General features: G+C 54.3%; 1 protein-coding gene across 4 annotated transcripts in view; it reads right to left on the bottom strand.

Moving 5' to 3' along the window:
* The window catches only part of MGAT3 (beta-1,4-mannosyl-glycoprotein 4-beta-N-acetylglucosaminyltransferase), a 30,704-nt gene extending 17,107 nt beyond the window's left edge, over positions 1-13,597 (bottom strand). Inside the window, exon 1 of one of the 4 annotated variants that reach the window (XM_052789411.1) lies at positions 12,567-13,597. Coding sequence is in view for 1 of the 4 variants with exons in the window: in XM_052789408.1 (XP_052645368.1) it covers positions 359-450 (92 nt within the window). In the remaining 3 variants the exon portion in view is untranslated. Of the gene's footprint in view, positions 1-358; positions 879-902; positions 1,997-6,497; positions 6,637-12,566 lie in introns of those variants that run through there. The other 3 variants (XM_052789410.1, XM_052789412.1, XM_052789408.1) reach the window with 3 other exon arrangements.
* Between the last annotated feature and the right edge of the window lie 845 nt (positions 13,598-14,442).

Genomic DNA, 14,442 nt, shown 5'->3' with positions numbered 1-14,442 from the left:
CACTAAGCGATAGACTCTGGATGCTTGACAAACTCCCCTTCCCTCCCCCCAGCACTCACGGAAGCGAGAAGACTCTGTTCCAGAGCACAACTGCACTATAAATAATTCAAGAGACTGCTAAATTATGCAAAGGCAATCTCGTCATCCCCCTGGCCAAGCTGAATGCAGGTGTGGTCAACCCTTGCTCCAAAAGTTGCTGCTAAATAGGGATTTCGAGGCCACAGAGGCTCTGCGCCAATAGCACATATCTGAGAGCACTACGGCCACTTGCTAAGCCAAGCCTGCACCAAACAACAGCACGACAGGAGGTTTTTGGGGACACAGGGCTGTTGGGGAAACAGCAATTCCTTTAACCCACCTCTTCTCCAGAGACCTCACACGGCCCCAGGAGAAAAAAGCAGCAAATTGTGTCCCCTTCAAGCGAAGCTGCTTGGTACATCTTGCCTCCATCGATCACGGTCAGCTGGTGAGAGCTGCAGCTGGACAGCACTGGCACAGTGAGGTGGGGAGGAGAGAACTGCTGGGGCAGGTGGGAAAGAAGAAAAGGGAACCGAAAACGCTCTGGAGGCAGTAAAGAAGAAACAGTTTTGCTAGCACAAATAACATATGGGGAAGGCTGAGCTGAAAGCAGAGAGAATCACAGTCTGCTTTTCTGCCCCACTCCTTTGCCTTCGGGAGATGTTGCCTCCCTGAGTATCAGGGCCACCAAGGTTTCCCTCGGCAATGGGGTCATTAAACAACAGCATGCAGCTCACGCTGATCACTCCAGGGCTCTGTTCTCCTGATTTACCCTGTCCTTTACTCTGCCTCAGAGCCAGCCCTTGCACTACAAGCTCCACAAAAGCAGGAGCACTATCCACTCTCAGCCCCTACGCAAGCAAACCCTTCTTCCAAAGCCCTACCTTTGCCGGCTCCCGCAGCCTCCGAGATGTGTCTGTGCCAAACACGCTCAGTCTGCACAGGCCTCCGTCCTCCTCCTTTTCCCTGCTGCCCAGCTAGAAGCATTCATGCCAGAGGAAGGAGGACTTGAAAGCGCTACCATAGCCCTCTCTTCAGCCTCAGCACAACCAGCTTAAAATCTCAGGACTCTAGCTTACCTTCTCCTTTCTTAAAGGGCTGAGCATCTAGGAGAGAGAGTCCCTTTCATGTCTCTTTGCCATGCTGTCTCTCTCACTTTCCGTTCAGTTCCAGTATCTGCATGCCAAAACAGGGGATCCTAACGCAGATAAAGTCAGCGTAGCAGATACCTGCGTTTAGATCACAGGTTTCACAGTTGCTGAAGCCGTTATGCAGCAGGTCTAATTTGCATTAGTCTTTCAGTATGCTTCAAATCTGCTTGCTGCAGCTTCAGTATCATGCAAGACACATGTAGCAATATCCTGAGATAAAAATTACCCCAAAGCCTTAAAGAGATGGCAGAGTTTGATTCTACTCGCTAACCCTGGCCCAACCTGTAAGGATTTACACACCGAGGGGGAAACAGCAGTCCAAGGGAAAGGCAGCAGGGAGCTGGGATTATAGATTAGGCAGCAGATCAAGGAGGAGGAGATATCTGTGGCGAGAAGGGCAGCAGCATCCAAGCAGCGACTATAAAGTTATCGATAACCCCTGGCTCAGCACCCACACCTGGCCATTCTCCGAGATTTCCAAGGCAGCCGGCAGCAAAGCAAGTATGGGAAGTGTTGTGCTTCAGTCACTGCTCTCCTGCTGAGCCCCTGCGCGTGCCACTGGGCACATTGCAGCCTTGCTCCATGCCTCAGTTTCCCTGGGTGGGAAATGGGAGAGACACTTTTCTACTCCAAGTGAGGGGCTTGCCTAATTAAAAGAAGCTTAATGGGTTGCTTCAAGGCCCTTGGAGAGAAACTTTGTCATAAAATGCAAGACACAGATGATCCTCAGAAAGAGGAGTTGCCTCCACGGCCTCCTCTCTGCCTCTGGACAGCCACATCCACGTCTCGTGCTGCTTGCAGCTTGTGCATTACAGGCTGAAAAAGACTGATGACAGAGCTCAGTTTGGTCATACCCCACAACCATGGAAGATTTTGGGAAAAAAAAAAGCCTATTTAGACACAGGCCTAGGCAGTCCCCTAGCTGGGGAAACAGGGAACGTTAACTGAGCTCATCAAGCTGTGTATTTAACCGGGGGGGGGGTTCTCAGTATGAAAGGCCAAGGCCCCCACAGCAAGCAGCTCAGGTAACTTTTGCTATCCTAAAGCAGGGAATAATCACTTCCTAAATCACAGCTCAAGAACAAACCCTCGCTTTTTGTAAGACAGCCAGTTCCCTTCATGCTACTTCTTCCCTCAGACTGCCTGATGAAAGCTCGGAGTGCAGTGCTGCACTCCCTTTCACCCATCAGCTCTACCAGGCAAGTTTCTGAGCACAAAAATACACCCGCCCTGTTCCAGGTGTTCAGAGGTTTGAAGAGCAGGAGGTACCTGTTGTGCTTCAGGAGGAGCTTGAGGGAAGTAAAGGGTTTGCGCTGCAGGGAGCACAAAGTCAGAAAAGGAAGGTGAAGAAATCGTGTTTCTGCCTTCCTGAAAGCTGCAGCCAGAGTCCATTTCGCAGGGATGCAGGCATGGAGCGCTCTTGTGCACCCTCCACCGCTGCTCCAGCACACGGCATCTCTTCCCATCTCCTCCAGCAGAAGGGGGAACTCAGCAGCTCAGTGATTACGACTCTGCCCTGGCCCCTGGGACAAGCAGCTGGTCCTGGCACCCCACACAGCATTGCTCCTGTGGCACAGCCCTGACCCGCACAGCCCAGTCCCAGCAACGCACTCACCTAACTCCATGAAAGCACCCCAAACATGACTCGCAGCTGCCCACGATCCCAGGCTTGTCCCCTCCACGCAAGCTCTGCCTGCAGCACTGACCTGACAGCACAGTCCACGTGTGCACAGCAGATATGTCACCACCTTCCCAAGAACGTCCAGGATGGGGAACAGCAGGCATTCCTCAGACGTACCCCTATGTCCCCTTGCATTGCACTGCCCCATCTGCCTACCCTCCCCAAATTTCAGATCCTACTGCAACACTTCGTTGTATACCACAAGGTGCCGTCCTGTCATCAGGACAAATGCAATGCAGCCTGACCTTTTGTTGCAGAACTGATGGGTGACAGTGACAGTAGGGAAAAGCAGGTGGGGACGACTAGCCACACTCTTCTACTTCTACGGTCAGGGCTGATAACATGAACCAGCCCTCTGAGGCACCTTACACCGACCTAAAGATGTGAAGATGCCCCTTGTGCCAGCCAGTACCCCCTCCGCCTTCCTCTCTGCCAGAGTTATTGTCAGCTGTACCAGCCTTCGTTAGCACCACCTCCTCCAGCTACATCCCACTGATTGGGTCACAGATTCCAACAATGTACAAAGGGCTCATTTTAGAGCAACTAACCCCACCTAAAACCTAATCAGCCTTTAGGAATGAATGCTGGCCCAGCTTGCCCCATCTATCCATCACCAAATTCCCCCCTGCATTGGATCATAAAGACAGAAGAAGGAAGTGGGGGAAGATGTCAAGTTGTGATAGCAGGTGCGCCTTAAAGATTCTATTCTCAAGACAGGAGGAAGCTCAGACAGCAAGCTGAAAACTCAGCTATGAACCTTGCCGTGAGACAGAGTTTATCTCTGCTTGCTGACAGGTCAAAGCAAGGGAGGGACAGAGAGAGAAACTTACGTGTCCCAAGGTGTCCTTCACGCACTGAATGTGCACAATAACATCTACACGGACTCTCCTGAACAACTGCTGTACCCACGACTGCCTATACACACCACATTTATTGCAGTCATAAACTCTACAAAAGTGCATGTGTTCCATGGTGAGTGCAGCCGGCAGGACCTGTGTGCATTGCTACATGCACCCAGCAAACCCCCACCCACATTTGTCAAACAAGCATCCCTTAAAGACATGCAATAAGCACGTTACACTGATGTGGCAGGCCACAAAGTCACACTGTACTTAAACAGTTGCGCGTGGGAGAAGGAGGAGAAAGGTAAACACAAGGCAGATGGGAAATGTATGAGCACACAAACTTCACAGGTATGCTCCCCAGGCAAACACACTGAGTCTATCTGTGCTCACCGCCTTGCACCTGGCCTAGGTTAAGCAGGCTCTGCAACCACAGAGCAGCCCCAGCAACCCTCCAGACCAGCTATCCCCATCTCACATTTGTCTAGAGTACCTCTGCCCAATGTTTACAGTTGCGAGCATCCCCTGAAGCTAACATCTGTGCAAATACACAATTTTCCACCTCCTTTTCTTGACCTCCTTGCTAAGGCAAGCCCTGTGTGCCACACAGGCAACTCTTTCTTCTTCCAGTCTTACCAGCATTTGCAGGGAGGGAAGAAGGCAGGTAGCAGCTCAGCCCCTGAACCCAGTTTGGAAGCCGTCTCCCACGTCCTGGGCACCTCTGATGGAGATAAGCCTCAGCAGCACCTAGGACCAAAGGTGTGCCAGCACAAAAGGCAGCAGCTGGGCCATCGCATTAGGAACAGGGCAAGAAAACCCACCTGCAGCTAGCCAGCATCCCTCACCTCTCCTAAGGATATAATTGCCACATCCAGGGCATTACTAAACAACCTCTGCAGGTATAACCAAGAGTCCTCACAGGGAGGGAATGTTAAACCTTGCAGTGGATTTCTTACCACTACTGCAAAATCACCTGAGGGTGTAGAGGAGCTATAAATCTTTGAGGGACTTTTATGACACGCAGTGGCAGAGTCGCAGCTTCACTCCTCTTCTGCAGTTCGCAATGGCTTTCATTCAAAGCTTGCTTTATAATGCTACAGGGAGGCTGGAAGCTCCCCAGGAGTAGCTCAAAGGACTGCTCTTCTCCCACCCCAGCTCGGAGGATGTGTTCCCAGTACTACTACTGAGGCTGAAAAACCAGTAGAGGTACTACAGCTGTGTTTAAGGGGGCTTTGGAAACTGGAGGTGTGCTGGAGGGTGGGGAGCCCACTGGTTTTCTCTCCCCTCCGAGATGGCTCTCTGCTGTCTGAGGGTCAAGCAATGGCAGGTTCTACCTCATTTCAGCTCTTCTCAGAGGAGCTGGCAACAACCAGGCTTCAGCAACAGGGACTTGCAAGTACTTCCTAAATCACGGGCTCCAGCTGGACTCAAAGAGCACTTCAGCAGGTGGGATCTACAGAGCAGGAGAGCCACCCTTTGGGGAGGGGGCCTGAAAAGTTCCTGCTGACTCACATCCTGCTGGGGTGGGGGAGACAGGGGCAGGAGTAGGTGGGAATTTGAAATTCAGCTTGCGCAGGGCTGGGTGTTTCTGGTGACTCAAGTCATATTTGTTAGCAGTGGTGCCACTGAGTGTTTTCACAGGCTTGAACTTCCCACTCAAGGGGAGGGATTTGGAGTTAACTGGAGGGCCATTCTCTGGGAGGGGAGGTGCTCAGCACCCACGCCACGTGCTGGAGACAGGGCAGGCTCTCTCCTGACCCAAGCTCTGCCCTGGGGTGGAAGGGAGTGGTGCGAGACCCCAGCTTTGGCTCCGAGAAGCCGCCACCGCTCACAGAAACACAGCCTGTGGAAATCCCCGCAGGAAAACCACGGGCTGAGGCACCAAGAGGAGCCTCTCTCCATCCCGCTCCGCGCTCCCTCCCTTGCTGAGCTGCCTGAGGAAGCCTAGAGCTGCAGCAGACGCCGTGTTCCCCATCACCCTTGTCACGCTTCACCCAGGGAGCAAAACTCTCACAAGGACAGAGCTACACCAGCCTGTGCCGCTCCAGCAGGACATACAGCTATTTCCAACCCACAAACGACCCGACGGCCCCGCATGAGCGGGGAAAACTTGGGTGCCCGCATCCCTTTGCGGCCAGCCCCCAACGCGGGGGGATCGTAGCCATCTGACATGGAGAACGGAGCAGGGGGGAGAGGGGATGTTTGATGATGATCATACACATCTATTTGTATGTATGTTTTCCCTCCCACGCACGCACTCCTGTTACTCCTTCTCGCTTGCTGCAGGCTTGGCACGCATCCGCAGCCCGTGCCCTCCTCGCAAGCCGAGAATGGGCAGCAGATGGGCCTTCGCTGCAGTGCCCCGGCCGGAGGGTGCCTCCAGCCCCCGGCCAGCCCCCATCTGCGGGCAGGGGGCTGGCAGCATCGGCCTCCCTCCTCCCCACCGCCGATGCTCCCTAGCAGGGGATGCCGGGATTAAAGGGGGGGGGGGGGCGCGTAGGGGGGAAGAGAATAAAAAAAAATAAAAAATAACACTAATATAAATAAATAAGGACCGGGAAGGTGGGGGAAGCCTCTCCGGCTGTGCCCGCAGGGGATGACGCCGCACCCCCGGGCCCAGCCACAACTTGCAGGTGGCGGCAGCGGCGGGGGGGGGACACAGACCGGGGAAGGGGGGGTTTGGGGAAGAAGAGGGGGGGTCCCACCACCCCCGGGCAGCTCCACCGGGGAGGGCGGCTGTACGCTTCCCCCCCCAACCCCTCCGCCCCCCCCCCCCACCCCCCCCCCGCTCCCTCACTCACTCACCCCCGGCCGGCGCAGCGTCGGTGCCCGCCGGGCCCCCGGCGGGGCGAGGCTGCCGCTCGCCCCCGGCCCGCCCGCCGCCCCCCGGCATGGCTCGGAGCCGGCCGCGGCGAGGCGAGGCCGGAGCCCGCAGCCGCCGCCGCCGCCCCCCCCCCCTCCCCCCCCGCCGCCTTCCTCCTCTTCCTCCTCCGCGGAGCGGCCCGGCACCTCCTCCCGGCCACGGGAAAGGATGCGGTGCGGTGCGGAGCCGAGCCCCGCCGGCAGCGGCGGGCAGGGCTGCAGCAGCCCCTTTTGTGCCGCCCTCCCCGCCTGTCTCCTCCCCCGGCGCCCGACCGCCCCCCCCCGGGCCGCCGCCGCTGCCGCCCCCCTCCTCTTCCCTTCCCCGGGGGGAGGGGGGGCACGGCACGGCCGCCCCCCGCCCAAAGGAGCGCCTTGGCGGGGCGGGGGGGGGGGGGGATGCCCCGGCGGTCCGTGGGAAGGCCGAGGGGGTTTATTGAGCGGGCTGCGATTAGCGAGTGCGGGGCCAGGCGGTGCCCCCCCCCCCCGCCAAGAATGCTGCGGGGTCGAGGCAGAGCCGGTGGGCGAGGGAGGGCAGGAGCGTTGGATGGTTTGGAGGGAGGGAGGGAGGCAAAGGGAGGTGGAGAGATGGGCGAGCTGCTTTTGCCCGCTGACACCCAGGAAGTTTTGCTGCGGTACCAGAAATAGAACCTGCGTCTGCTGACTCTCCATCCTGCGCCCCAACCGCAAAAGCTGCCTTTTTTTTTTCCGAATTCAACTTTTCCCTGCCTTCTTCCTCATCAGGCCCATCTTTGGAAAGGAAAACAAAGCCAAGGCAAACCAAAACACACACACGCACACCCCCTGCCAGAGAGGCATTGGTACAAACGTGCCAAAAAGCAAGCGTGGGACCTCACTCCGCACAGCCAAGAGCTAATGAGAGGTCAAAAGGAAGCAGAACCAGAGTACACCCTTCCTCACAATTGGATGGGAATCTGGAAAAACAGCGCATTAAAAACAAAGCTTCCATGCCAACGCCCCTGCAACCTGCCACTTATCAGATGGGCGAGCTGGGCGGCTTGCTGGGAAGAAGGGGAGAAGCAGCTCTGTTCAACTGCCGCTACCTGTTCTCCTGAGCAGCGCTTGCGGCAACCCAGTGGGGATGCCCAAGAGTCTGCCCTAGGAACTGATCTTCTGCCTGTTCTCCTCATCTTACCTAGCCGGCACCAGAGAGGGCTTCCTTGGGAAAGGGCCATCCTAATTTTGAGTTTTAAGGCCAAGATGGAGACCGTATCAGAGCTCAGGCAAAGAGACAGCATAAGCATAGGGGAATTTTCCCCGCTGCAAACTCAGCTAGAAGGATGACTAAAGACAGCCCAGCGATCAGCTGGATTCAGAAGTGCCTCCAGAGTAAAGCAGAGGTACCGAGGGAAAGGAATGAGGATGGAGGAGGAAGACAACGATACGGCAAGTGAAGTTCTCACCATATGAGGGAGGTCATTTTGTGGCAGAACACAACACCGCGCCAGCACAAGTCCTTGAGGACACCGAAAGGCTCCATCTCGATGACAGCAATAGCGTATCGGTGGGAACACGCTGGCAAGACAACAACATCCCCATCTCTGTGGGTCCGGGATGAAGTCGCTCACCCACAGGATGATGCTCACCAGGACAGTCGTGGGTCCCCAGCAGAAAACTGGGCTTGAAGAGAGCCCTCAGCTCCTGCATCCCCAGGGGGAATTTGGGAGCCCTGATTCAATTTGCCTCGAGTCCACAACCGCTTTTTTTTTGAGAGGGCTGGCAAGTGACAGCATTAGCCTTACTTGTGTGGGTGATTTCAGCTCTGGGAGTATAAATCCTATTAGGGATGGGCAGCAACCACCAATTCATTTCCCCCAGCCAGCGAACACCCTTCACAGAAGGGGTGGTTGGCACTAATGGGAAGAAAACATCGCTATTTTGGACCTTCTTCGCTTGCAAAACATTATCCCTTTGCTTCAAATATTATCCCTGCAGCGGTTTGAAGACAGCCAACACTTTTCCATGTTAATGTGATAAAACTAAAGGCTTACAGGCTCACCCAGAGATTGCAAATGTTCAGGAACATCAGACCACAAATCTAGAGGCGGAATAACATCCCTGCGCACGAAGAGGCAGCTGCAATACCACAGCTCCCCTGTCCTGTGACAAACAGTGTTTGCCATGCTGAGTACTCCTAACTAGAGACAGGCTCCCGCAGCCTCCCTGGAGGTGGTTTGCCCCTCTGTTACACCCTGCAAAGATTGGGGGGTGGGGGGGATTTTAGCTTTACCTTTCAATCTTTGTGTGAGGAAAGACAAGATTTGCTCTTCTTCCCCAGGCTAACCCAGGAGCAGAATGATGCAGAAGGCTGTTGTTTCAGCATGTGCTAGTACATTACTAGATGCAATACCATGCTGGTACCTCCTTCACCCCAGTGCAGCTGTATCTGTACCTCCTCCCGAGTGGGACCTTGTTTCCAAACCCGTGTGGTTCTGGATTTGCGGGCCCAGACAGCAGAAGTCTTTTTTTTCTAATTTTTTTTAATGTTATTATGTGCTTTGATGGCACTAAACTGAAGCTGTAGGCTTAGATGTAGTATCCAAACATCTGATGATTTCTAATTTACTTAGCCATCATACCCTCTCCAAAAGGTAAAAACCCCAAACCTTTGGCTCTGTTTTATGTAAAAGGAACAGAGGATTAGAAAAATTATGTGATTTGCTGGAGGCCAAACAGAGAGGCTGTGGTAGGGGAGAAATTTGACTGTGGATCTCGAATTAGGACCCTAACCATTGCTGTCTGCGTAGTGTTTTCTCTTTGCTTTGCATACTTCAGTCTGAGACATGCTGGACAAGCTCCCTTGGGGTAAGGAGTCATTTTTAGCCTGATTTCTTACAGAAATGAAGTTCTCGCAATCATGTTGTTTATCTGCCTATCAGCCGCCCGCGATACAGTTTGAATCCACTGACCAATTTCAACCGAACCCGGCAGCAAGGAAGGGATCTTACAGCAAAGCAATTCGGATGAGCTCCATGATGAGAAGAAATAGGGGAGGGAAGAGAGGGAGAAAGCAGAGCCTGCTCCTGCGTGCCTGCAGGCTGTGGGGCGGCCGGACACCGCTCCTGGCATGCCGTGTGATGCTTCCTGCCCCTCTCCGGGGCAAGAGAGAGGGATTGAGCTCCGGGCACAATGTGCGGGGTTGGCGAGGCCGGGAAGGAGCTGAGCACGCTGCAGGGATGTCCTGGGCGTGCAGCAACACCAGGCACGAATGTGGCAGAGACCGTTCATCCCGCTGCTGGCAGAGCAACTTCTGTTCTCCTCGCTCCCTAACCCCCGCCGGCTGCTCCTCCGGGAAAGCAGCCGATTAACATATTGCAAGGAGTTAACCTTAAATGGTCTAAAAATCTAAACCTCTGCATGCAAATGAATTCTGATGGAAGAAGCGAGATAAAACACCGCCCAGCCGCAACCGAGCCCTCGGCTCAGCTTGTTTGCTAACCGAGACACTTCTGTGTTTGCAGCTGAAGCCAAGGTGGACTCCTTGGTCATATGCTCAGCTCCACGAAGATTTGCACCTCCCCACCCCATGCTACTGCCTTGCCAGGTGCGAGGCTTTGAAGGAAAACACTGTCCTGTGTGGTTTTTGTAGGTTTTGGTGACCAGGATCTGTGACATGGCTCTATTTTCTTTCTCTTGGGCAACGCCAAAAGTGGGTGGCGTGGGCAAGAGCCTCCGGGAAGGGTGTCAGGCGTGCGCTGGGCTTTACCAACACCAGCGGAGCCAGGTAGCTCCGACCTGCCAGCCAAAAGCAGGGGGTGGAAAGGCTCTTCTCTGTCATTTCTGAGTGAACCTGGTTCACATCCGAGGGGCTCTGCCTAAGGGTTTGCTGCTACAGAAAGAGGTAACTCTGCCAGTCCCTTTCCCAAGAGGAGTTATAAACACTTCCCGCTCGGTCGCTATTATGCGATCGTTTTTTTCACCATATGGCTCTGCTGATAAGTGATTCTTGGTAACCCTGCATGCAAGTCATTTGACATTTGGTTAACTTCTCCACACTGAGTTAGAGAGCCAAGTTAATGGTCGCAGAGCCAAACTTTCACTGTCGCCCTTTCCCCAGAAGATCACCAAAAGGTCACCTTCCCCCCCCCCCCCCCCGTTGGAATTACAGTCCTTTTAACGCCCTTTCGAGCTAGACTCTGCAAACAAAGTCCTCCTTTGAGCCAACGAGACTTGAAATCCAATGCCCTTGTTCATTTTGCACTGCTGGTGGCAGGGAGGAAAACAACAAAGTGACATTTCTATCCTTGGTCACAATGCAAACGGCATAAGACAATGATATGTATCTCCTCCTTGAGCACTCTGAGGCCTCAGATGTGAAAAAAACTACAGTCGCTGGCAATCGCCATTTCCAGCAATCATGCTGTAGTGGAGCAAGTGGGAAGATGAACAAGTGCTGGTACAAATACTCCGGGACTAACCCTAATAACAGGATCTGCCCAGAAAAGATGCCTTGTGTGTAACAGAAACAAACAAATGCCTTTAAACTTGCACTGGTGTTAAGTAACATAAAACTTTGCGAGATAAGGACTGTTTGCTCTCACTTAGGGGTTTCTGGCAGCCGTGCTCCTTGGATTATTTGCTGAAATGCATTTGGCTTTTTTTCAGTTTGCGATCTTAAAGGCAAAGTGATCGAGTTTCAGCCTCATCTCCCACTACAGAGCGATTCTGGGCAGCAAGAAAAATCTGATCTTTCCGCAGCTGGGGGGGCAAAGGAGGGCGGCAGCCGCAGGACAGTTGCCTTAGGTGGTGGACATGGAGGTGAGGGTGTCAGCTGCCACCAGCGTCCTGCCTGGCCCAGGTCATGCCACTTGTACCTGCTAACGCCGTGCCTCTCCAGCCTGCAAGCGCTTTAGCGTGGGGCTATGTTTTGCTGTATGGTTTTAGACCACTTGATGTATGGGAAATTCCATCACTTCCTGTAAGAACAACTGAAATATAAATAATAGCAAGTCAGTGGTGGCTTGTTGGAAGAAGGGTGAAGGAAAAGTTGAGCAAAAATTTGGCCTGGCAGCAACAGGGTATGTTTCTATATAAATCTGATTAAAAAAGCCACCGTGCAGTCAAGACAAAGCACATGCAGAAGTGGCTTCAGAGGCATTTCTGCAGCAAGGCAGAAGAGGTCTCTAACAGCAATTGCGTATAAGCAGTGGAGGGCACTAAGAGTCCTGGTGTCACTGGTGCTCTTATTCTGAATCACCTGTTCCGAGTGTGACAGCAAACCCCTTCTTGCGGAAGAAATGCTGCCTGGCTGGGAATTTTCTAGTATCTTCCCCTCAGGAGCAATGGCAAACAGAAAAGGAGAACATCCCTGCCTTCGTTTCTCCAGCTCTTGTCACTGCTTGAGCTCAGGTTAGCCCGCAGCCTCCAGATTGCAGGGGGGTCAGTACCTGCCAGCTCTCCCAGTGATGGACACACGAGCCAACAAGTCATCACCATTCGGCCTTGGAAACCAAATAAACCAGAGGATTTTTTTTTTTTTTTTCAGAGTGCAGAATTGGCCAAAACAAAGATAAAGGAGAAGTCAAAAGGAATGCATCTCTACGAGTGATGTGACAACAGGGGGTGGAAGGATTCTGGGAAGATGCTGGATGCACAGATTTGGGTGCAGCACCTTTGGGGGTGCACAGAGCTGTTGCTGCGGCCAAGGAGAAGCAGGTGTCCTCCTGGAGGGAGGCAGTTTGCTCCTTCCTTCCCAGGGCTGAGTTTTTCTCTTCACACTTGAGAGTGTTAATTTGGTCTTGCAAACATAATTATCACAACATGAGGGGAAAAAAAGCCTGGAGAAAAGTGAACCATGCTTCCCTCTCCTCCTCACACGCATGCAGTACCCCTCAGCTATCACCCGGCACCCCTCTCCGGACCCTGATTCGCGGTGTTGCAGACACCTACTACACCGTATTTCTCCCCACTTAACCAGGCTCAGGTCAAACCGACCCACCTCACCGCTCCTCTGAGCCTGCTGCTTCCCCATCGCGTGTGCCCCTCGCATCTCACCTTGCTGCGGTCCTGTCCCGCTGGGAGCTCCCGAGGGAAGGCTGAGGAGTACCGTGGGGAAAGCACGATGCAGCAGAGACGGGGTTCTCATTTGCCACTTGGGTATAGTTTCCAAATCTCCTAAAATGGAGCTGTGCCTACACATCAGAGAAGGAAGCCCTGGTCGTACGGGGATTCTGAGGGGGAAGACAAGACCAGCGTGTGCCCTCCCCAGCCTTGCTGGCCTCAATCCTCACCCCAGGGCCTCTTCCAGCCCCGAATTTCAGCATCTCCATGTCACATTCCACACTGGACGCGGTGTCTCCAGGCATGTCGTTCCCTCCCAGCAGTGTCCCAGGCAATAATCACAGCCAAAACAAGGATATGTTGAGAAACACCTTCTTTCAGAGGCCCATGCAGTGCAGCAGCAGCAGCCATGTGCTTTCGCGTACTGCGATGTGGCTTAAAGTCACTTTACCAGCATGGGAGGGAAGGAAAATGGCACGCCGGTGTGTTTTTGTCTAGTGGCCGCAGTCTGGAGGGGTTTCATTTTGTTGTTTCCCTTCACTCCAGATGAATCTTCACCTCCATCGGCTTCTGGGGTGACCCCCAGTGCTGCTGATGCTGGCCACGTCCAGAGGAGGAAAAGCCCCAGTGCCGTGCGGGTCTGAGCTCCGGGGCTCTGACCCGGGGCCGGGGGCTGGTCTCAGTGTTCAATGCAGTCGGTAACTTCTGGGGCTGAAGGAGGAAACCTGGGGAAATGCAGGAAGGTGCTGTTGGACTGGACGTGGCCAAATCCCAGAGCCCACATCCTCCCCGTTACGCGAAGCCCGAGTCGTAGCAAAACTCCCGTGCGTAGCTGCAGCTCGGCCGTTGAGCCACAAAGGCGTTCGGCGAGTGGCGTGCTCTCAGCCTGCAGTCAGAGGCGTGCGGAGAGTCGCTGGGGCAGCGAGCGGGTGAGAAAGTGGTGAAGGGGTGGATGGCACGAAGTGCTGCGAGCAACCGCAGGAAGCTCGCTGTGGCGAAGCAGCACTTAACTCTTTGGGGCATGCTGTAGAGGCTTAAAGTGCTTGCCAGCAGCACGGAGAGTGGGAGGGATTTGCCTTGGGGCACCCAGGAAGGGATCCTGGGTGTTTTCTGCGGGAGTTGGGGCTGTTGGCCAGGACCAGGGGGGCTCACCTCAGCCGGCGGATTTTCTCTGGCTGCCTGTTGCGTGGGGATGGCCCCAACGCCTCTGAATTGTGACTTTTCCTCCCACAAGTCAAAGGTGGGCAAGCCGCATTAAACCACAGCCGTCCCCATCCACTTGCAGAATTGCTCCTGGGGTGGTGTTTTCCAGAGTTTGCTTTGAAATATTCCCCATGGCGCGGTTCCCACCACAGCCTCCCTGAAATCACATCCTTGCCTCACTGGTCTTGGGTGAGGGGCCAGTCCAGCTATCCCTTCTGCTTTCCCTTGCCCTCCCCTCTTAGCCCTCGCTGCTGATCTAAGGCTCCCTCGATTCGTCATCTTTTCCAGCATCTTTCCTTGTCTCGTCGGGATTATATCTATTGAAAAGCCACAGGCTGGACTTTTAATCACCCAGCCACACAGAGACATGACGAGTGGATTTGGGGGGGGATGAGGGCAGGACCAGGAGCACTGTAGCCCCCCGTGAGCACAGTCCTGTGCAAGGAGAGACTGGTTTTCATGGCAGCCAACCTCCCCTGGGAGCACAGCGGGCGCTGCTGCCCCTGCCTTCCCTCATCCAACCTCCGACACAGGCAAAGGCACGGTGGGATTTGCAGCCAAATGAGTTAAAATGCTGCTGAGTGAACACGCTTCGACTGGGGCTGGATCAATTTCCCCGGCCCCTGTGACTGATACAAGCATGTCCAGCCAGGGAATTGTAAAGAAA

The sequence above is a fragment of the Harpia harpyja genome, chromosome 6 (genome assembly GCF_026419915.1).
Source record: "Harpia harpyja isolate bHarHar1 chromosome 6, bHarHar1 primary haplotype, whole genome shotgun sequence".
In the NCBI taxonomy this organism is placed as follows: Eukaryota; Metazoa; Chordata; class Aves; order Accipitriformes; family Accipitridae; genus Harpia; species Harpia harpyja.
This window is presented reverse-complemented; position numbering and strand designations above follow the sequence as displayed.